We start from the raw sequence: 24,704 nt of genomic DNA on the forward strand, positions 1-24,704 counted from the left end.
ATTAATATTTACTAGAAAAATAAGTTTTTTTTTCCTATTTGTTCTCCCAACTTCTTTAATGAAATAAGTTAATCTGACAGTGCATCCAGTAGCTTGTAATATCTTCTACATCTCCGTGGCAAAAAATAAACTACTGGTTGGGACAATATAATGCAAATTATTAAAGTCAGTCCTTGTACATACATCCTTGTAGCAAGCATTGAGGCTCGACTAACAGCACCTTTAACCAATTATTTAATGTTTAGTTATTTAGCCCTATTTCCCTGAGCAGTTATGCTGAGGAGTTTTCCCTTCATGGATAGTTTTACAAAGCCTGAAGTATTAAAAGTACTATGAAGATATACTTCTAAGAATCCTATTTAATGCTACTTAACTAAACCTGTATAAATCTAATGAAGGGAGTGACTGGTACATATACCAACTATCAGTCTGTGGTAACGTAACCTTAGATGCTGCCTGGCCACAAAGTTTGGAAATTATATTTAACCAAAAGGAAATAAATAAAATACAGCAGGTTACCTTATGGAGAAATACCATGTATTCTGAACAAGTTAAGCCCATGGTCTGAACTTTTATATCCATCGAATCTTTTGAACTGAGGGGGATCCCTTTAGTTACAATGTGCCAAGTGAGATCGGTGACCAAGAGGAGGCTTAAAAAAACAAATCCAAACTGCTTCATCACATACAAGATAGGAATATCTGGCTAAAGAAAAGAATTACTACGTAAGCACTGAGGGCACTGTTTTTAAAAAGGCATATATATTGGGACAAAATGAACCTAAACTGCAAATGAAAGGACGTTTTTGAAAGGAGTATCTGAACATCTAAAGGACAAAAATATCAGAGAGGGTGTGCATGTGTATGTACAGGCAGGGCTGGCCCAAATCACTGTGCCACCGTCTGTCACTTTCCTCGCTGCTCTCTCACCAAGCCTAACCACAGCTCACATTTCTAGGTCTAAATCCGAAACACCGTCAATGAGAGGAGACTGATGTAAGAGGCGCCATTTTCCTTTCACTGCCCTGGAGATTAGATTTCTCCTCATCTGCCTAGGATTTCATGATACTTCTAAATTTAGGCAACAATTTATGGGTTGATGAACAAATGGACCAATGGCCAGCCCAATACTGCATTAGTATCATAATCTGTAAACCCTTTCAAATTCGAGATAGCTTTGATCTCTTTCTTTACAAACATAAAATAGAGTCTGGAGATACTTCTTATGGACCATTTCCACAGTACACATTCGCCAAGATGGTTCTGACTTGCTAGGTTCTAAAACACGACTATTTACCATCTTCCATTTTTTTTTTTGTTTGTTTCTCACTGACCATTTGTCTCACTTTTTAATCTTGGTAACCTACTCATCAAAAGAAAGAATAAAAGAAGGGAATTTCATGTTGGATAAGGCAGGCTCTATGAAGTATTTTTTTAATAGGTCTTCATAAGACATTACAAGCTATTGAATTCCCATCAAGAAAACCTATTTCTATTTAATTGTGCTAAGTGCTAAGGTTTTACTCTTTAGGTTTTCCATTTTTTTCCACTTGTGCATTGTTCCTATGCAGGCCCCTCTGGATATGAGTTGTGAAGTCATATTTGTCCGTGCAAAGATGCTGGCATATGCTGCACTGGAAAGGTCCACTGTCACCATGGCAACTCATATGCAAAGCATACATCACTTCATCCAGAAAGACAATGCCACAGTGCACACATTTTGTGGAAAGTTCATCTTGAGTACTTCTATCAACTTTCTCTGTTTTTACTACATTCAAGGGACCTTCACTTTTTACACTTGACGGTGCCTTCGTTTTCTCCTTGGAGGCACCGTTTGCAGTTGGCCCAGGTCTGGAATGCTTGATCGCCAAATCGAGAGGAATGTCATTGTCTGATCCAACAGCTGAAAAATGAGGAGGCAGATTGAAGGTGGGATAAGGCACATAGTTTTGGCAAGGATTTGGTAGGCCAGGCACATGACTCAAGTAGTGCGGATTCCCAGGAACGGAGAGCTTATATTTACTCCAGAACCGCAGCCAGTCAGCTTCACTCTGGAAGTCATTATGTACAAAGGGAAGTCCGAAAAGGGGGTACTGGTACTTTTCAATAGGGCTGCCTGGTGGTGAATAATTCGGGTGTTTCGCAGGTCTCATGTACTTTTCTATGGGACTGCCTCTCTCAGAACTTCCTTTCCCTTCTGATACGGATGAACTATTTCCTGGGTCTCCAGTACTTTCCTGAGGACTTTTTATCTGAATGTGCAAAGGTTGCATCCTTTTGTGAATATCCAGAGTTTGGCTGACCAGGACTGGCTGCTGAGCAGAATGGCTTTTAGTCAATGAACCCTGGGCTTCGTATTTACTCAGGCTAGGGAGCGGAATTTCTCTCTGGTGACCTTCAGTTAAATGATCTTCTGACCTCCTCTCTAAGGGGCTTCCGTTGACCTGCTCCTCACTGCCACCCCTCTGGTGTTTGTTGAGCTGCTCAGCCTGAAGTGCCTCTGGGTTAAGGCGCTTTCTTGTCCTTCTCCTAATAATCTGCTCACCGTTGTTTTGTTTAATGATGTTTAAAGGCCTGGGAGTCTGCAGAGAAAACACACACACACACACACAACACATAAAAGGAAAAATTAAAAAAAAAATGCATTAAAATGCATTAACAATTCCTCACAAATATGAACCACGCTTAAGTTCAAAGCAAGGGTAGACTTCATGTTATAGATTTACTAAATCTCCTCCTTTTGCCCTAAGCGGGATCAGAGGGAGTAACCAAAGCACACTATTTTAGCCTAATTAAATCATGTCCAACTTCGCAGGGAGGACTGAAAACTTTAATCTACTTAAAAACAGCTTTTCCAAACTCAATAGATTTTGGAATTGCAGCACTGAGTGATAAAACTGTGTAGAAAGTTACTTGAAGAAACGTGATTTTTCTGAAATATTTCTCAACTTCTGAGTCATGCACTAAGATGTCAATAGAGGAACATGGGCGATAGCCTTTATTGACAACTGTGGAAAAATTATACATTGCTACAGGCTGAACTGGGTCCCCTCATTCGTATGTTAAAGCTCTACCCGGCCATGTGCCTGTAGCTGGAGACATGGTCTTTAGGAGGCAAATAAGGATAGATGAGGACATAGAAGGTGGCTTTCTGTAAGCCAGGAAGAGAGTGCTCCAAACAGGACTCAACCACACTGATCCTCTGACCTCAGACCTCTAGCCTCCAGAACTGTGTAAAAATACATTCTGTTGTCTAAGCCACTCAATCTATGGTATCTTGTCATGGTAGCCTGAGCTGACCAATACATACATTCTTCTAAATAACTGTGAATGTGGATACAAAGCTATTAAATATCACAGCATAAATAATCAAAGACAAATGAACAGAATCATGAAGAAAGACATCAGGTAATCAAAGCCATATCAGTGGGAGACTTTTTTTTAACCTCTCACTTTATTTCTCCTTGTTTAATAGTATTTTACATGCATAATCACTACAGAAGATATTACTTGTTAACAGGTGAAGCATTTGTTTTCTGGTGAAAATACAAATTCCTTTGTAGCTTTGGTTCAAATACCTGATATGTCATTCTACTCTGTGCTCAGATGGAATGCTTTCACTCAGGTTGGTTTTTATTCAGGTTAAGTACTTTATGATTGGTATTTAGATTATAGGACTAAACTCTATAGACAAGACTATACTAAAAACTTTACTTGTAGTAAAGAGCTCTTTGATTTATAAAATCAAAAGAATAAGTTTAATAAATTAATGCATATTTATAGATGAAAATTTAGGGAATTTTTTTTTAAATTTTATAAAACATTTATTTATTTTTGAGAGACAGAAAGAGAGAGAGTATGAGCAGGGGAGGGGCAGATAGAAAAGGAGACACAGAATTTGAAACAGGCTGTAGGCTCTGAGCTGTCAGCACAGAGCCCAATATGGGGCTCGAACTCAACAAACTGAAAGATCATGACCTGAGCCGGAGTCGGACGCTAAACTGACTGAGCCACCCAGGCGCCCCTAGGGAAACCTTTAAGTGGCTAAAACCTGATTTTTCTAAAAGATTACTTAAATCAGCAAATCATTTCTACATAGAATATGAATATGAATATATATATATATGTGTGTGTGTGTGTATATACGTATACATATATATAGTAATTTGTGAATAATTCCTAGAAAGAATGCACTTGAATGCAAGAGAGTATCTTTTACATGTTAAACAAGATCTGGGTCTAAATCCTTTTTGGAATGTTTCTATTGTCACAGAGGCATTTTGAAGGCAAGAAAGATAACACACTTGTTGCTGACAATTCAATTACTGGTTTCAGGATGAAAATTCCACATCCCTTGGATATACCACATTCATTTGTTGAGAATGTTCAGGTTTCTAAAGAGCTCATATTTGCATTACAAAAATATGCAGTATTTAATCTATATCTTGTAAGGAAACCGGAAATTTGCATTTATACCCTTTTAAAATCTTTGTAACTTCTGTAACAGTCTTTGACATGGGATGTGAGCATAACCTTTATGTACTTAAATTTATGATTTAAAAAAACCCTCAAAACTGAACACATCTTGTCTCTGGAGAGATGAATATTAAAATAATTATAAAAAAGAGTTTACTTTATATCACAGTTGTTAAATTATCATAACCTGGAAGAGCAGTGGTTTAATTAATTCTTGGCCTATGATTGGCCAGAGTTCAATTAAAATCATTAATGTCAGTACTCATTAAATGAAAGCTTATTGCTGTGTTTAAATGGTGAAGGTGTAGAAAAAGTAAGTTGATGGGGTGGTGGTGGGGAGAATCTTTCTGCTGGCTATATGTAATAACTAAGGTTTTACAGTTTACCACCAATTAGTATTGTTGGCAGCATGCATTTTTTAAAGAGTGCTTCCAATGGTTCATTTATGAGGACGTTTTGTCTAAAACCGTATTCCCTGTAGCTGTAATTTATTCATTGGCTGTGCTACGAGCTATGGTAAAATGCCAAACAAAATGAAAAAGGCAGAGGGAAATAGATTTCTGTTTACTAAGTGGGGTATTCCTATTTTTAAAGGCAGTTCTTGTCAGCAGATAAACTTTCTAAACTAAAAAAAAATCCTTCGGGAAGTCACACACACAGATAGAGGGGGGAATTTGTGAGTTTAAACTTTATTATAGGATTCTAACTAAAATCTGACAAGAAAGGACCGGAAGGACCTCGGTGAGGCACAGAAAGAAGTCAGCCAGAGATGTGAAAACACAAAGCATCTTCGCACCTTACTCTAGCTGGGATGTGTGCTGTTCAAGCCCTCAGACACCTCACTGGAATAAGTCTATCGGAAGAACCTAAGAGGTTTATCTGGTGTTGGTGGCTCCTAGTTCAGAACCACTCTTCTGAACGCGCCTGACTTCCAGCCCCCAAAGCAGCCAAGATGACAACTGCAAATTCTAAAGTTAAGCTGAATATAAGCACCCTTCCCCTGCCCTATATTTTATACGAGTATACATTTTTTACGTAGTTTTGAACTTTTAAGGTTTCTCCTTTCTGCCTAAACAAATTTCACCAAAGTCTGATAACCACTAGTTTGACTACCTGTTACAAAAAGTTCCCAGAAATCAATCATTTTCCTCTTTGATATCAAAAGAAGCATAATGCATTGCTAATGATCTCAAATGTATCTCCCCATAACACTGAAGGCCATTTCACCATAAATCACATGTGTTCTCAAAGTGACTGTATTAAACTCTGCGGGAGCAGGCATTGCAAGCCAGGGAATGGTACACATCACACCACAGACCAGGCTGCTTTAAAAAGCTTTTCCTCAAACAGTCTAACAAGTTCTTACCGAGTGAAGCTTCTGGTAGAGGCCACACGCGTTGCATACATATCCGCCATTTGCATTCTTTCGCCAGAGAGAGGTCTTTGTGGTCAAGCAATTGGCACAAAAAACACCCGAGCCTCTACGCCTCTGAAACAGGGAAAAAAACACAAGGTCAGAGGTGAGTCACATGATCAGTGGAGTTAGACCAAATCAACCCAGGAGTTTTGTCTTTAGACTAGCAACAATGACAGTATAAAACCACACTGCCCATAATGAGGTCAGGTTCAATTGTGTTTAATAGGCACCACTGATTTTCATTATAATTAACCCTACAGTGATGGATGAGGTGTGTGCAACACCAAAGGCTTTTCACAGAAACAGCTTTAACTTTTTGAACTTTGGGTTTTGTGCCTTTAATGACGGCTCCTAAATGCTGAACCCTAAAATATACCTTTTAAAAGTGTCAAAACAAAAGTCAAAAGACAGAACCTGGCAATATGTTCAATACACTTTAGAAAGGGGGGGACCGCATGCTACCTGAGCTTTAACATATAGTCCAGCTTATAATAAATGTGGCATGTGAACCGTTTAAAATTAAACCTGATTTGTGTCTTTTTGTATGTCATTCATGCAACGCAAGTATGAAGAGAGTATAGCACACTCAGTTCTAGTTTTTGGTGTGCAATTGTAAACTTTGAAAGAGAACACCCTCGACTTCCCAAAGCTGAGGGGACCAGTATAAACTTGTGCCAACTAGAGGTACAGTGTTACTGAGAACCCTTATGAGGTGCCTGCTTAAGCCAGACAACATAGTCCCATCAATGGCTGTTTATTTCATTTGCCTCAGACTTGGAAATCACAAGCGTTTCCGAATACAAATTGATTTTAGTGGGCTGAATTCCGTAATCACCAGATTCAAAAATAATCTAGGAATATTTAAACGTAGATAATTAGCATTGCTTGTTCCATTCTTGCTATCAAGTAATGATTCCATTAAACTCATTGAAACAAAAGTCAGGCTGTGTTTGTAGGCGCAAACGCGAACAGGCAGGAAATGAAATGCTCTTGCTACAAAAAAAGACAGCCTGAATTGCAACTTCGCTCTCCTTTCTCTAGGAAGTGAAGCCTTTAATGATAAAATATTCACGTTAGATAAGGAGTGGAAAAAGTCTTGCTGGAACCCTATTTTGTTATAAATTTAGAATTACAAATACCATAAGTCAAAATTTCAGGGATTCATAAAATTTAGGCAATTTATTTAACTTGAGTCCATACTGTAGACGAGTGGTATTCTTGCCAAGAAAATACAATGGTTATAATTGTACTCTGATACATTTCAAATGGAAAGCTTTCTGCAGACATAATTTTGGCTTCAAGACTGGAACACTTTCTTGGCATTGAAAGGGCATTTGATTCATCGGGTGTTTCACAATGTATCACTAAAAAGACCTGGTGAGCAGCCAGTTCCCTATAGGGTAATTTTTCCATCCAGATGCAAGTGCTATCAGAGGCCCTCGTCAGCTAAACTAATTATGATCTTGCAATTGCTGATGCCTGCTCACTCTAACATTCGACATCCTCCATTAATCATCAATACAAGGAAAATGAATGAAACGTAAAGAAATGAGGGCTGGTAAGCTGCACAGCTATAAAAATCTGAAATGAGAGCAATAATTTAACAAGATTGGGGGAATGTTTTTAGTGTGCACAAAGTCAGGCTAACAATTGCCCTTTTCAACCAAGAACACGATTTCATTAGTGTAGCAGGTTGTGCTACTTTAGGTGATGTAATAAAAGCTAGATTTTTCACAAAGATAATCGCTTGCTCCCCTTTTCCTCCCTCTCCGCCCAAGTCAGGACCAGGAACGCATCACGGTTAGAGAGACGACAAATGTTGGGTGTCAGTCCGCAAGTCCCTGATGGGACCTACTGCAAAAGTAGAGACTGCTCCCTCCTGAAAATGAATGAACTATTAGGTGCTATGTTTATCAAACATTCTGGGGCCCCTTTTATCTGAAGTAGGTTAGGGAGCCTAGTTAGGGTATAATTGTGAAACTTCCCCTGGGGCCATGCCATCTTTTTCCTAGATCTAAATAACACGTTTGGCAAATAAACACCAACTTGATCCACATAAAGGCAATGTAAATGTCCATTTGGAAACTAACCCACATATATGGCTGAGGCTCAAATTTGAATGTGTAACCATTCACTCCAGCCTGCTTTTCTTTCCTTATGCCCTGGGTGCTTGACACAGCATGCCAAAGTGGGTGTAATCCTGGTTTCAGAGCGCGTTTCAATCCTTGCACAATTTTGTGCTTAATTCTCTTGCAAAGAAAATGCCCTTCATTAGTTAGAGGGAAAGTCCTAAAATTATAGCACTGGTTTCCATGGGCATATCCTGCTTTAAGGAGCACTTATGCTCAACTAAAGAGGTATATTTTAGGAAAACTATACCTTATTTTAAAGACCCAGAGTCTTTAAATGCTAAACTGACCCAGAGTCAATATAGCATGGAGGTTAAAAATCAGATTTAGGAGTCAGACTACTTGCATTCAAAACATGTTTCTGCCTTTTTCCAGGTGCAACTTTAGTCAAGTCACTTAACCTCGCAAAGCTTCAATTTCCCCATCTTTAAAGTGTGAGCCTCTATAGGATGTGGGCAAATGGATGCAATTAAAACAGTGCCAGGGACACAGCAAATACCCAGTAAGGTAGCTCTTTGTCAAAGGGATTCAATTATATTTTTGTAAGAGAAAAATACTTTTTTAGTTTTGTTTTCATCTCCTTCATCTACTTATTGACCATTTTAGAGATGCTTAAGATCTATAGTTGGATATTATCAAATGCATTTCATTTGTGTCAATCTTATCATATATGAGAATGGAAAGTTGAGTCAGAGTGAAATATCTAGGTGTTCACACCTAGAATTCAATAGGAGCATACTTGTGTGGGGGTGGAAAGTAGGAGGGAGGTGAGAAATACTTCACATATTATCTCCCATCTACACAAATTTATCCCTTTGGTAAGCACTAGACAACCTTATTTTTGGTGCACTTGGGATTTCTGGAGGCAGCAGAGAATGTGGGATAAGTGGACAGTATCCTTAGCTGTGTGATCACAGCTATCTCTGTTCCACACCTCTCTGAACCATAGCATTGATGAGAGCCCTGACATGGTCCCTCTGCATGTAATGTAACCTGGGTGGACACAAAAAAGCATCTTTTTGAAGTTATCAACATCCTTAGCCCAACCAAATGTAGACAAGCAGTCTGTTGCCAAAGGAAGGCAGAATAGAAATCTCTTGCCCCACTTTTTAGGAACAAGCTTGGCCTTGTTAAAGGGAAAGAAAGGCACTGAAGACTTTATTTCATTCATAGTATATCATGCATGACAGAGTTTTAAAATATTTTGCCATTCTCCTTTATACTATGTTTGTTAAGGACAGAAGTCGTGGCTCCTAACAGTCATCAAATAGTCTAAGTAATAAGCACCTAGGACAGTGCTCTGTCTTGAGAGGCTCAACATTAATAAGTTGAAAATAATCTACTGGAATTAAAAGAACAGAAGAGAGGAGAGATAAGGAGGGGAGAGGTGAGGAGAGGAGAGGGGAGGGGAGGGGAGGGGAGGAGAGGAGAGGAGAGGAGAGGAGAAGAGAGGAGAGGGAAAGGAAGTGAAGGGAAGGGAAGGGAAGGGAAGGGAAGGGAAGGGAAGGGGAGGGAAGGGAAGGGGAGGGGAGGGGAGGGGAGGGAAGGGAAGGAAGAGAAAGGAAGAGAAAGGAAGAGAAATGAATCTTACCTGCTATTATTTTTTTATCATTATTGGTCACTCCTATTTTTGAAAAAAATGTTTTTAAAAAATATTTCTTTTAAATGTCTCCCATTTGAATTGACAAATTTACCTCCAGTTAGGCAGAGATGACTAATGATGTTGCAGAAAAGAAAAATCAAGAGAATTAATTTTCCAATCCTACATTTCACACTTATTTTTGAGGAATAGTCTAAGCCAGGTACTTGCGAGGTCCTGAGGATACAAAATTAGGTAGAACAAAGCTCCAACTCCCCTTTATATAAATCACTATGGTCATATGTTGCTGATGGCTCTATATGTGCATGTGTGTGTGTAAATAATAAGATTACTTCTCCTTTTCTACAAGCTGTTTTTAGGAATTAATAATAACTTATACCTCCATGACATTATTCAGGAGAGAGGAGAATCAAGTCCCATAAGGTCACTTGTGGAGAAGACATGAGAGGAATCCGTAGCTAGGGGATGACACCAGTGGTGTACCTGAGGGACGTATTTAGCAAGATTCTTCCCCTCCTCTCAGGCCGAGGGGAAGCTGCACTATTGTATACCTAAAGCCACGGGAGCCACACATTCTCTGCCCTTGGCTTTCTCTAAGTGTCTCTTCTACTTCTTTGTGGGCTTAACTGAAGTAAAGAGTGAAGGAAGGTGGGCCCCAAACCCATATCAATAAGAAAGTCACCTCAACTGAAAATTTCTGAAGAGAAAATTCTGGAATCAACAATCTGAGGAACTTTTTTTTTTTAACTTCAAGTTTTATAGTTTGCCTATAACTTTTCAATCACATTTGTGTTGCCTTTATATAATTTCTGTTGGCTGATAGTTTCCTATGTGAAAAAGGAAGGATGATGACAGAAACAGTTAATTACAAGGACTTTTGAGGCTAGCCCAATGACTGGCCTAGCAAATGCTTTTCAGTGATAATTACTGAGAATTCTTCGGGATCACTTGTTTCAATGTATTATGACCACAATATTGACTTTCACAACAGCAATTTAGATGATGAATTTGGACAACCATTCATGTTAGGATTTGAAATAGAAAATGACACACCCATCTTTTAATATAAGTACAGTTTAATCCAACATAATTATTTTTCCTGCTTTGAAGTGCACCAAGAAGTATAATGGAGAAAATAACTAATCAAACAAATAAACAAACGAACAAAAAATTTAATATAGGTTCACAGCTAACCACTGTGTGGTATCACTGTCATTAAATTTTTCTGAAAGCTTCTGATTCAAGTTTTGCTTTTAGGGGGGCTTAATTCATTAGTCAGTTATATATCAGTGGGTTGAGACTTGGTACAAGTGTTGGTTACTAAGCCCAGATGTGACTTAAGAAAAAAATGAAAAGGTTTAAATTGGTTTAGCTGTTTTTATTGCTCATATTATTATTTGAAAATCAGCCAAAAACAAACATTAAGGTTTTCAAATTCCATTAACAAAGAATTTATTTCATTTGATTAATAAGAAATATTAATTGACTAAATTATTCATTCAAGTGGCTTAATATTTAAAGACATGCATATTTGTCTCCAAGATATTAAAGTCTCCATCGGTGAAAGACTTTGTGCAGAAATGGTCCTTTATATTAGTGCTCTATGAACAAGAACTGTACTGAAACCATGTAATTATGTAACGAGCTTTGATAGGCCGAGTATTTACTCACATTTTTTATGGTTTGTATCTTAGCTATTTTAAATCAAATCAATCTGAAATTTAATATACATGCTGTTAGTGCAGATATACCTCAAATATTTTTTAACTCTTTAAATAATTTCTGTGTTTATTCTATTATATCAAGAATCTTTTGGCGCGCCTGGGTGGCTCAGTCGGTTGAGCGTCCGACTTCAGCTCAGGTCATGATCTTGCAGTCTGTGAGTTCAAGCCCCGTGTTGGGCTCTGTGCTGACCGCTCAGAGCCTGGAGCCTGTTTCAGATTCTGTGTCTCCCTCTCTCTCTGACCCTCCCCCATTCATGCTCTGTCTCTGTCTCAAAAATAAATAAACGTTAAAAAAAATTAAAAAAAAAAAATAATCTTTTGTGAATTTCATTTTAGGGACATGTACAAATGGCTATAAGAGAAACTTTTGGTACAATTTTGTAGTAATAAAATTTCAATGATAAATTAAATCAGCTTGGCTCTGAGATAATTACTGAATGTCCACCATGTGCCTGGCACTATGTTACAAATGGGGGTTACAGTGATGTATGTGACAAATATGGCCTGTCATCTCTCTGGGTTTCCAGTAGAATGTGCTGAAAAATTGTTAATTTGTGGAAATTATATGTAAGCTTTTCTGAAGAAACCAAAGTACATTCTATCAGGAAACCCTTATCTATCTATCTATCTATCTATCTATCTATCATCTATCTATCTATCTAAAGATTTTATTTTTACATAGTCTCTACATCCAACATGGAGCTTGCACTTACAACCCCACGATCAAGAGCCACATGCTCCATCACCTGAGCCAGCCAGGCACTCCGATAAATCTCATTTAAAGGCTGAAAGTTATCTACTAATCAGAGACGTTACTCTCTGTGCTCCTTTACAAAAATGGGTAACAGTCTAGTCATTTCAGAAAAAAGCTGATACTTGTTTATTATCCCATAAGGAATAATACCCTGTAATAATAGGATAATAATCAATAACATTACCCTATGAACTACCAAAAAGTTGATATGTTAAATAATGTATTTATTATTATCATGTATCTAGTTGACATTCAATAATTATGAATAAATGATGACTATTATTTTAGTCATCATCACTGTTATTACCACTTGGTGACACAGACGGCCACCTCTTCCTCCTTCTAATCTTCCCCAAGAGAGGATTCACCAGCTATTAACTACATATCAGTAGACCCTACAGAATGCACAGAACGCAGTACCTAAAACCACTTAAACACAGATGGTGCCTTGCAACAAACACCTTTAAATTAATAGCCAGAATTTTACCCAAAGCACAGGCAACCCAATGTTTTAGCAAGAGCAGGGAAAGAATGCTGCCGACACAAAGCAATAGTTATCAGTATCTTGACTGACTTTTGTTCCAGAAAGAATTGTGAAGAATTATGCAGCTGAAATGGGTTGCACAGCAAGTCTCTGCCTGATTTAAAACAGCCCTCTTTGCCCTCAGATTTCTTGCCAGAAAACTGAAGAGACTCTACAAGGTTCAGCCAAGCACCCATCTTACAATCATCCTATCTCAGAATTTGGAAACAAAACCTGTTTACCCTGCTTATTAAACTCACTTCCTCAACACATCAGCAATGATAATGGAGACCAGTGTAAACTAAGCTCACATCCCTGGCCAGGAGCAGTAGAACATGCCTCTGTTCCAGGACATGAGGCAATCCATACTCGAGCAATCATGCACTGTACCCAGGTATGAATGTGCCTAAGACTGATCGCACTGACACATCAGCATGTGGGAGCTGCCCCACATATCAAGAAATGCTGGTGTGCCAAACACATTAGCTCCATTTCTTCTGAGATGCAATTGGTGTAGAGAGATAGCAGAAAAATCAAGATTTTTCCATGTATGTCCCACACTTCAAATTGTTCATCTGCGGAATTTAGAAATTTGTCACACACACACAGAACACATTACAAAGGTTTGAAGGACTCCATCTCCATTTTTTGACTTATCCCGTATTTGATAAATGAGCAACCAAATAGCCAGTGTCATACCCAAATTACATAAAGAACCAGGACCAGAGGGGTGCCTGGGTGGCTCAGTCGGTTAAACATCTGATTCCCGGTTTCTGCTCAGGTCACGATCTCAGATTGAGATTGAGCCCCGCATTAGGCTCCGTCCTGACAGTGTGGAGCCTGCTTGGGATTCTCTCTCTCTCTCTCTCTCTCTCTCTCTCTCTCTCTCTCTCTCTGACCCTCCCTGGCTTGCTTTTTCTCTTTCTCTCTTTCTCTCTCTTTGTCAAAAATAAACTTACTTAAAAAAATTAAGAACCAAGACTAGAAAAACTGAGATCTTTGGAGTTCTACCCACATTGTTTCTGTAATAGTGTTCTGCCTTTACAACAATATGTATTTAGACAGCTCAAACTGTGGTTGAAAATTTATGTCTGCACTGTCTTTTTTCATTCCACGTGAAAGTCATTATTGTCAAAAGAACTACTCAAGTCTTTCACTACTTCTATTTCTGCCACCACGGATCCGTTTTCACCTTCAGCTACAACAGTCATTGGAGAGTTTCTCCACAGGGACTTTCTTCCATGCCAGTGCCAACATCTGACACTGAAAAGGAAGCAAAAAGGCTTTCTGGAGGCACAAACAATTTTAGCACCTCTTCAGCAAACTTCAGTGTGAGAATATAGTTGATCCTGTTTTAATACATTTATTGTACATTTTATGTAAATATATTTTGTAAACACATTTATTATGTAAATTATTCACACTATAAAAAATAAAAATCTTAAATGATCATGATACAGAAGAAATCTGTTGTAGAATAAACCTAAAGTGCAAGGGTTCACCTTCCATGCACTTAAATAAAAACACAAATAGAGTTATTTTATGTATTACTTATGTGGCGTTGCCTTTATAATAGGTAATGATGATGATGATGGTTATTTTGAAAGAAACAGAAAATACCACGTAATAATCAGGAATTCTTTTCTTAGAGTGCCTGGCTGGCTCAGTCAGTGGAGCATGTGACTCTTGATCTCACAGTTGTAAGTTCGAGCCCCATGTTGGGTGTAGAAATTACTTAAAAAAAATAAGATACAATCTTTAAAAAAAGGAATTCTTTTCATATTAGCTAACAGATAATAACTGGTCCATAAAGTATTTCCATCCTCACGGCATTCACATGGTTCTTCAATGGTTCCTAACATTCTTTTGATAAAATTTATGACACTTTCCCCAGAAAAAAATATGTCAACTGTTCGTAAAATAACTTCAGGCTGTTCAAAAGAATGTCCTTCACAAAATGTATCCAAAGATTTCATATCGATCTGAATGCCTGCAGATCCAAAGGTTAAGAACTTCTAACATATATTATCAAAGTTTAGATCAAAATGAATTACCAGGTATTATTATTCTCTCACCGTATTATTATTAATAAATTATTATTATAATCAATACTTAAATAATTATTATTAAATAATGTTTATTTAATTTATTTAAATTTTATTAATATTTAAACATTTAAAATTATTATAATTTAATATTATAATTTAATTATTATAGTTATAATATAAGTTGATCATAATATAAAATTATAATTATAATTTAATAATATAAAATAATTATAATTATTGTAATTTGAATTAATAATTTAATTATTAATATTATTATTCTCCCACTTTAGTTGATGAGGTGAAAAGATTGGGAATGGTCGACTTATCTAGTGTCAAAAAATCCATTGTAGTCTCTAAGTCTAGTTAAAAACACAACACTGTATTCTAGAAACCATTTCTGAATCAATTATCTATAGAATTCTCTTGCTTGACTACTTTTTGTCCCTTCCTTTTTTTTTTTTTAAGTGGGCTCTACGCCCAGTGTGGAGCCCAAAATGGGGCTTGAACTCATGACCCTGAGACCATGACCTGAGCTAAGATCAAGTCAGACAGACACTTAAGTGACTGAGCCACTCAGGCTCCCTTGTTCCTTCTTTAATAATCACCATCACACATCTAAGATTTCTCAAGACTTACTATGTGTAGGATTATATACTTTAGGCTTAGTTCACAAAAATCCTAGGAGACAGGTATTATTATTATTGTTGTTGTTGTTATTACTGTTATTATTATTCCCTCCACTTTACAGGTGAGAAAACTGAGGCCCTAGCAAGGTTTTTTCAGTTGATAAGTGGTAGGGCTAAGATACAAACCCAGGTCTCCCTCACTTAAGAGCCACAGTTCTTAACTATGTTTCAGGCCCTAGTACTAAAAAGGTGATTGGGGAATTTTTACCAAAAATATTTCACCATAACTTGGCTTTGAAGAACACTTATCTCTTCAAACCACCCTATAACAGCTGATTGAAATTATGCAAGTTTTGAAGTACCAGAAAGAAATGACTCATCCTTGATCAGATATGGCAACGATCTGTTTTGAGGTTGATAAATACAGTCATAGCCAGAGGAACACAGCATTTGGCTGATGGAGAGGTAGTGGTAGGGAAGGGGGATGGGTATAGTACACATGTTTTAATCCTGCCATCTCAAAAAAAAAAAAAAAAAGGCAAAAAAATGTATGTAAAATAAGCCTCCACTTAAAAGCAGAAATTAGTTGACACCATTGACTTAGTTCCTAATAATGCCAGTTACAAGGGAGGACAGCTGTGAACTAGAATCTCTGTTTTTGCATTAGTCTTGGCTAGAGATAGGGCAGGAAAAACGACGCTGGGTTTTGACAAGTTCTGTAAACACATATGTTCAGATAACAATTTACTAGATTTACTTTATATACTTGTATGTTCCCTGGCAGAGACCTTTTGCAATGTGTGGTATCATCAGTATTCAATAAAAAACACTGCCAATTCTGAACGATGAGGTTATTTTAATAAATTGCTCAGATTTGGATAATATGAAAATATTTGTAATTATTTCCCCTTAAATAGTTCCCTTATTATATATATATATATATATATATATATATATATATATATATATATGTGTGTGTGTGTGTATAAATGTACATATATGTATATATATGTATGTGTATATGTACATATATATGTGTATATGTGTATGTGTACACACATATATATGTACATATATATATATATAAGTATATGTTATTCATCAACCTATGGAGTTGACTTTGATACTCTCCATGTGTGATAGAGTTTCCATTTCATTACAGAGCAGCTGAGACCAAAATATTCTGAACTCTAAATACTTTTTACAGGCTATCAAGTTGAGAGGATACAGTACAGGTCAGATGTTAAAACATAGCATGTAGTCTGCTCAGCAGAAGGACAGCGATTGCTGCTTATTTCCCCTTAACAGCATACAAATTATGGAAATACAGTTAAATATACTGAAGTTTGAAACAATTAAGAACCAAGTTAAAGATCTGCAAATGTGTGTCAATAAGAGATTCTGACACCAAATATGCAATTTGGACTAAATACTTGATAAGCCTATATTGGAAATACTTGTATTATTGCATCCTCTAGGATTTAAATACACGGGCGGGGGGGGGGGTGGGGAGGGACTAAGAAAAATGAACCTGAACTTCATTTAATTTTTGAATCTATAAATAATTCTTTTAAAATGTTATCTCATTTTTATGCAGGTTTTTAATTCCTTGGGACACATGAAGTTGTAGGTATTTTAATACACCTTTCCAATGGTTACAATAAATGCCTAGTATGTTATGTCAATGTTCAATCGAAGATGTATCTTCAAATGAGAACTCTGTAACTGCTATGGGTGAAACCAAGCTCGAGCAGATAATTTCATTACAGAGGCACTGTGCAGACAGGGAAATCTAAGCTGAGTTTTAAAGTTTTAATAACATTATTTTAAAACGACAAGTTGAAATTATGAATTTCCTTAACAATAATGATGTAATTTTATAATAACTGAAATCTTTCACGGGAAAACTGCTTCTTCAGTAATTCACACAGTCCATTACACAGGGAAGTACTCTGATAGGCTGGCCCTCTGTCACCCGCCCCCACCGGCATTCAAATAGCTCACGTACATGACTTCCTTTTCCATTACCAACTTGTCTGCAGTACCATCTGTAAAAACGAACACATACCTTGTGCTGCCAGTTTCTGCTTTTGCACGTCCATTAGTGGGACTGGCTGCAGCTGCTCAAGAAGAAAGCAATGATTGTCTTTGCTTTTATATATATTTCCCCTCCAGTCCTACCGTATCAGCGCAAGGCAATACATCGTCTTGAGGAGGAACTGCACTTAATCCCCTTCCTCGGACCCAGTTCTCTGTGTGATCTGGAGTTTGTTAATCACACTGTATCACAGACCAAAGCAAGAACTACCTCATCGCATCAAGGCATCAAGCACTCTCGAGACGACCCCTCAGTCACTCCTACCAGGAGCAACAGTTAAAATCATTTTGTACTGTAACAGTCTGTACAGGGAGTAAGTATCAGGAAACCAATACTGAGGCCTGGAAGCAGCACATCCTGAGACACAAAACTCCTGGCGAGTGAGATTGTATTTCACGAGAGGGGCTTTGAAAATAAAACACAGCATCTAACTTTACTAAGACTTTATTTTCCCCTGCATTCATGCTTATTCTTCTGTTAGCACTATTTTTTCCCTAGACAAACATTATTAAACTGTTCACGATCTTTGCAGAAGTAGCAAATATAGTAAAGAAATTACCCCAAATTAATTTTTAAAGCGATCTGCCTCTAAGAAACAACATTTCTCCCTATTGTGGGAATGATATGAATGAAAAAAAAAAAAAAAAACCACCAGCAATTACTAAGTTCTTAAAAATATTTCAGAAAAAGATTTACAGAGAAGGTGAAATTAAAAGCACACACAAAAGAAAGAAAGAGATCCAAAAAATGATTTAAGTCTGTTTCCTGTGCTATTCCACATTTACAAATTTACCCAAAATATATCAAAACTACTCTTTTTCTTAAGAGGTATTTTGCTGTCAGTGTGTAATCAGCTTTGGAACATCAGAATGCCAATTCTACCTTAGCTTCTCATCTATTAAATTCTCTTAAATCATCAAATGGCTCTGCTTTCTCCGCATTTAGGTATAGGAGATAGAATGCTGGATTCCAATTATTTACATATGTAAGTCGCTCCCAGAGGACCAGGGCTATTAAAGAAAGGGCCTATTTTTCTTTTAATCTTTACATTATCAGTGCACTGCACATAGTAGGCATTTAATTAATAACAGCCGAAGTGAACTGACCTCTATCTGAAGAGACGATTCTGCTAATTTCAATAAACAGACATTGTGTTAAAATATACATATGTGTATACATATATGCATGCTATGATCACCACGTTATACTTGAAGTGAAGCTTTATTCATGAAATCTGTATGGCAGTCATCATTACAAAAAATAGGACTTGGACTGAAAACAGTTTCCCTTTCGTGAAATGCAAAATAAAATGAAAAAGTTATGTACACTTTTTAGACTATATAGTATATGACAGGGGGGCGGGAAAGAAATGGACTTTGCTTAAGCTTCTGAGCAATCTGCAAAACTAGTAGATACGGCATATGTTGATGTGTATATTTGTGTATGGATACACACAAATGAATCCATTGCAACATTTCAGCACTGACGTAGTGAAATGTTGCTAGTTGCTTTTATTTTCATTAAAACAATATCACATTTTATAAAGGGCTAAAATACCAATGACGTTAAATTAAAGAGAAAAAACTGTGAGTTTCCTGGAGAGAGGAGAATAAACATAACTAACTACACGTACAAAAGACTAAAAATGAAATGAAGCCACAGATTAGCTAGGACAGTGTCTTATATGTCAGCCTAATAATTATTGGTTTTAATAGGTGGAGAATAAGATATTAATAACTTGTGATTTGCTTCTATTACTATGTTAGAGTCCTCTTAATTCACATATGTATAGAGAATACTGAATGCTGTGCTTAACCTATATCAGGAACTCAATGAGCATTCAATTCATCCTTTTGCTCTTAATTTCAGAAGATACTGAGTATCAATAGATACTACATTTTAGAGGATACTGAGTAACAAAATAAGATTTTGGCACATATATACACACATATAATTCAATTATCTATAGCTACATTTTTACTCACATATATATAAAACTTAAGCAAAGAAGCTCACATTTATTTTATTTTTGCAACATGAAGCATGAATAGTGATCCTAAAACTCTCACATGTAGGTGACTGTCTTAAAATCTAACCCATCAATTATGAATATCTCTCTATTTTCTGTCTCTCTTCTATTCTTTGTTTTTTTGACTGTGTCCCAAAAGACTTTTAAGGATTTCATACATAAATAAGTTTGGTGTTGACTTATTTATTTCCATGAGATTCATGAGTCTATCAAAGATACATGTCTCATCCTAAAACGTAAGTGGAAACTGGAGAAGGAATCGGTATGCTTTGGAATTTTCTAGAACATAAAGGAATGTTGGTAGGTCAAGTTCCTTTATGAGTATTACTCACTCTAGCTAGTTTTTTTTCTTTTCATATAGTGCGATCACATAGATTAATGTTATCATAAAAAATGACAATGGCTATTTAATTCATAGACTATATAGAATGTTGATTCCCATAGATTTATATAGATCAAGACTTAGAAGCCTTTGTACAAGAATTAATTTTTGGTGCTTGCTGTAAATTTATATCCATAAGCAAACATTTGGAATTTGACATTTTTTTATTTTATTAAAAATATGTATATACACACACATAATACATCCACATGCACACAAACATACATTTAAATTAAGTATATGCACATATGCATGCACATTTCTTTAAAAAAAAAGTGGCTTCTAGGTCCTCCAGTTTAATAATTTAAAAAATTCAGGGGGATAGTATTGTATTTTAAGATGTTTACTTTAAAAAAACCAAAAAGCTATACTTCTTCCTTAAAGGTTATATCTGACTAGAAAATACCTCTGATGAAAAAGTAGATATAAAAAAGTGTAATGACAGAATCAATAAATCAATGAAACTTAAGCCAGCAAGTAGCATTTCATGAAGAATGAATAATTTACATACAATTAAAAACCATTTGCAGATTTTACATGCTCCAAAAATTGTGTACCCCCTGAAGGATAGGTTAAGGAGTGAGATCTGACTTAAATCATCCCTCTTTTTCTATCTATTTTCCAACATTTTATTTCACTAATTGCACATATGTATGTATATACTTAGTGTGCCCACATGTATATTTCTTTGGCAAAATAAAAATGGAAATAGTCATCCTCCTTTAAACTCATCCCAAATGAAGGCAATAATTCACAAATAAACAGAACAGACTGATTGGTACCACACTAAAACTCAAAGCAATTCACATTTACCAAAAAAAAAAAAAAAAGAGTTAAGAGTAAAGAGAACCTTAAACATAAAAGTCCTAACTTTTAAAGAAGAAGAAAATCACCATTAGCAGAGGTTTGGCTAATTAGCCAATCTCATGCAGGGCTTTTATGTTTGTAGGTTTACAAATTTCAGAAAATGACCAAATTATTCCACTTATACCATTAACTTGACCCCTTCCAGGATTTGACCTTCCTAATAGATTTGTTTTATAAGATATGACATCTTGAACAGCTGTGCTATTCTTTCTTGAACTTGACTTTTTTTTTTTAAAGCATGAAAATAGACTGATTTACTAAAACAGGAGTATTCTTTGGTAACGGTGGGGGAAGGGAGGGATCAGACATGGAAAAATAATGTGAGTTCCTGTCCGAGGGAGTCATTTTGAAACTCAGAGAACACTGAAGTATTACAAACATTTGTGGCCAGTTAGATAAATGACATACAGAGAATTTAAAAATAATCACTATGAATTGAGTTCGTTAACATAAGGAGATACGATTATTAAAAAATGGAGAAGAAATTCATTTGAATGCTCTGATCTTCAAACCCCTTACCACTGAGTGGAGGCCCTTATGTGCTCATTGCAAATTGCAGGATGTTCCCAGTCTTGTTAGCAAGGCCCTCTCCAGAATTTTACTTTTTAAAACTAAGTATAAATCAAGATGAAGTTAGACAATTTCAGGGAAAAAGTTTTCTCATTTTCTTACGGGGCAAATAACTTGAAGGCACATTGGGAATTTTAATCTATGCTAAAAATACCTCGAGATAGATTATATTTAATATGGCAACTAAATAAATAGTTTGATTTAACCGGAATACTGGTCTCACTCAGAATCCTCTTGATAAAAAGAAACACTGGATTTATAGATGAAGTAGGAAGAGGGAACAACACATGTTTAATAATCACAGCTTCTACCCTTACTCAATTCTGTATCAAGTTTAATCTTGCAGAGGTACTTAGGCTTTAGTGTTATTTTTCTACCTTGGCTCCACATGGCATCTTGACTTACTCTGTAAGTTACTTCAGACAAATAATAAATTGTAGCACAGTATTAAAAGCATATATGAAGCTATTCTTAATTTCAATTATATTTTTATTATGTCAACTATCTGTTTATCTGATTGCTGCTTCTGACAGGTCGACCATTGTCTAACACAACCCAAGCACACTGTTACTTTTACAAGAAGTTAAGGCATTTGGAAAAAAAAAAACAGACAACTCTGTTTCCAGTGTCTCGGGGATAATTGTTACCTTTCTCCTTTTCAACTTTAAAAGAAAGCAGTGTCTATTTTGCTCAGGGCAGCTGTTTAAAGCTCCTGCTGTCAGAATCTTTTCAACTTGAGTAGATTTAAGATTATTTAAAAATGATTACTGGATCTTCTATTGCTCTTAGTATTTGATCATCGGAATGTCCATACATGGCACACTAATGAACCCAGGAGATACATGTTCACACTCAGCTTTACACACACACACACACACACACACACACACACACACACACATTTTATGTGGGTGATTCTAAATGGTTTATTTTTATTAAAAAAATTTTAGACAAACCTGTGATGGGGCATGTAATATTGGTAGCCTGAGATATAATAAAATTTGAAAAATATTTGCTCTTCTTCTAGTTCTGAAATTCCGATTTCAAAACAAATTCTGAAGACTGTTCAACAGAGGGGCTTCTATAGGCTGATCCATTCTTTGACCTAATTTTACAATGCAGTATGCTGTTGTAGTGGAGTCCCTGAACATTATCAGAGGAGTTTTGCTCCAATAGTCATAAATTAACAAAAATCATTATTTTGAGAATATATTTTTCAGCTCATATAGCTTATAAATGATTGGACTTGCTTTTATTATTAGATAAATATATAATTTTTAATTTAGCAATACTGGTATAATTTTCCATTAGAACTATAATTAAAATTCATTTTCGTCCAAGCCATAAACACGGGTTTCCTTTAGCTTCCTTCTAAGTTGATTTAGATTTTCCTTAGCAACCAACACACAGCCTTCTCCACCCCTTTATTTCTTTGAATGTTTATTACCTGTTGAAATCTTCTTGGCTTGCAGAAATAGACAGGAAAGGAAAAAAAAAACCTTATAACCTAAATGCCTGATATTTAATCAATAAAGGAAGGATTTTCTCCCTTAGGAATTCACTGCCTTATAAACTCAGCCTCTTTTCCTCTTTAAGGAACAGAGATGAAAATTCTCTGCTTCCCACAAAATCAAAACCTCGAGTCACTACAACACACCGAAGAGTGTAAGAAACATGCTCTTACTTAGCGATTATAGGTTACACATCTATAATTTTTTAATACAATTGCTAATCACCTGCTATTATACATAGATGACAAGACCTCTGAGTCTAAACTCACAGGTCTTCCAAAGTTTCTCAGAGGTATATATTCGTAACATTCATTATATTGGTCCGCTCAGTGATGGAAAATCTACTTTTCTGGAGAGCAGATCTCATTTCTGAAAGAAAACAACATTTCTTCAGGGTAACGCTGATGAATAAAATGGCAGAACCACCTTTGGTGGTACCCAAAGGTGACAACATATATGACCAACCAGTATGATGTGGACAATGACTGACAGGACTCCAGACCAGCACCGGCTCTTGTTCAGCAGCAGACTTCAGGACCCCCCAGGAGGCCAGGTGCTACCCTTTGCTGCTGGGCGGCATAGCTCCCAGGGAGTGCTCAGGAGCGGCTGGGGCACCTGGTGGATCTGGGGCCTCCGGGACTTGGGGCTGATGGTTAGTCAATCGGGACTGAACAGGGCTCACCTGTGTCACTTTGAGTAAAAGATGTAACTAGCAAATCACCGGCATGATCTCACTGCTCAAAAACTGGTGCTGATCATTATTCTAAAGCCTTATAACAATGTTCTCTCCAAAGTCAGCAAAACCTGAATAAATTGGCAGCTTCCTCAGGTGGTGGTTTTGAAAGTCTACACTCACTTGGTAATAAGTTCTGGTATGTTTATTTATAAACGTCTTATTACTTTAAATTATCACCTCATGTAAGGAAAGTTCAGTGCCTTTGAAGTGTTTATAATTTTGAGGGGAGGTAAGGTAAATATACATGAAGCAATTAAGAGAATGATGCAAGAAAGCAGACATGTCTAAATCCTAAGATTTTTATGATTCCTCGGCTTTTAAATGCTATAACAAATGAGAAATGTGAAACACACACACACACATGCATACTCACACACACACACACACACACACACACACACACACACACACTCAGCTAAGGAACCCATGCAAGTAGGTGGCAGGACTCAAATGCACTCTCAATCATTACTTGTCACTGTGACTTTTAGTTTCTTTCCATTGCTTGTCTCAGAAAATACAACCCAAACTCGATTAATATGAAGACAAAATCTGACTCCTACAACTGAAAAACCAGGAAACACTCTGACTTTAGGCACCGTTTAACCAAGATTCAAATGATATCATGAGAGCACAGTTTCTCTCCCTCTGGAATACATTCCCTCTGTTCTGACTACAGTCTCACCCACATATCTTCTTAGATGGCAAAATGGCAGTTGGACATCTAGCACCATATACTTGATTGAACAAGTGAGGGCGGGGGGTAATAACACTGAGTCCTCTTTCTTGATAGCTCAACACAATGTCTTCACATAGGACCTTGGTGGCCTAACTCAGGTCATGTCCCTGTCCTACTATGGCCAGATGGGACCATATAGAATGTCTGGATTGGTTTATCAGGTCTATAGTAGTTTGTCTAATGTGAGTTACAAATTACTTGGTGATACTATCAAAATGAAGATTTTTATTTAGTAGGTCTGAGATGGGATCTGAGATTCAGTATTTCTCATAAGCTCCCAGTTTGTGTAACAGAAAACAAAGGCACACACTTAAGTTCTGACTCTGGGGCAAAATCAGCTTCATCTGAACTAGATGAAATGAAAGTGAAGAAGAGAAAACTAAGACTGTTTTTTTAAGAGAAAACTAAGGACTGTTATCAGAGGTAAGATATTAAAAAAATCAATACATTTCTACACACACACACACACACAATCTCCT

At 36.6% G+C, this 24,704-nt stretch overlaps 1 protein-coding gene across 4 annotated transcripts in view; it reads right to left on the minus strand.

Moving 5' to 3' along the window:
- Positions 1–520: 520 nt before the first annotated feature.
- The window catches only part of TRPS1 (transcriptional repressor GATA binding 1), a 373,703-nt gene continuing 349,519 nt past the window's right edge, over positions 521–24,704 (minus strand). For all 4 annotated transcript variants that reach the window (XM_042923426.1, XM_042923428.1, XM_042923427.1 and 1 more), the window contains 2 exons: positions 5,842–5,964; positions 521–2,581 (listed from right to left, as the gene is read on the minus strand). In XM_042923426.1, the coding sequence (XP_042779360.1) occupies positions 1,520–2,581; positions 5,842–5,964 (1,185 nt within the window). In that variant the 3' untranslated portion in view covers positions 521–1,519. The remainder of the gene's footprint in view (positions 2,582–5,841; positions 5,965–24,704) is intronic.

The sequence above is a fragment of the Panthera leo genome, chromosome F2 (genome assembly GCF_018350215.1).
Source record: "Panthera leo isolate Ple1 chromosome F2, P.leo_Ple1_pat1.1, whole genome shotgun sequence".
NCBI lineage: Eukaryota > Metazoa > Chordata > Mammalia > Carnivora > Felidae > Panthera > Panthera leo.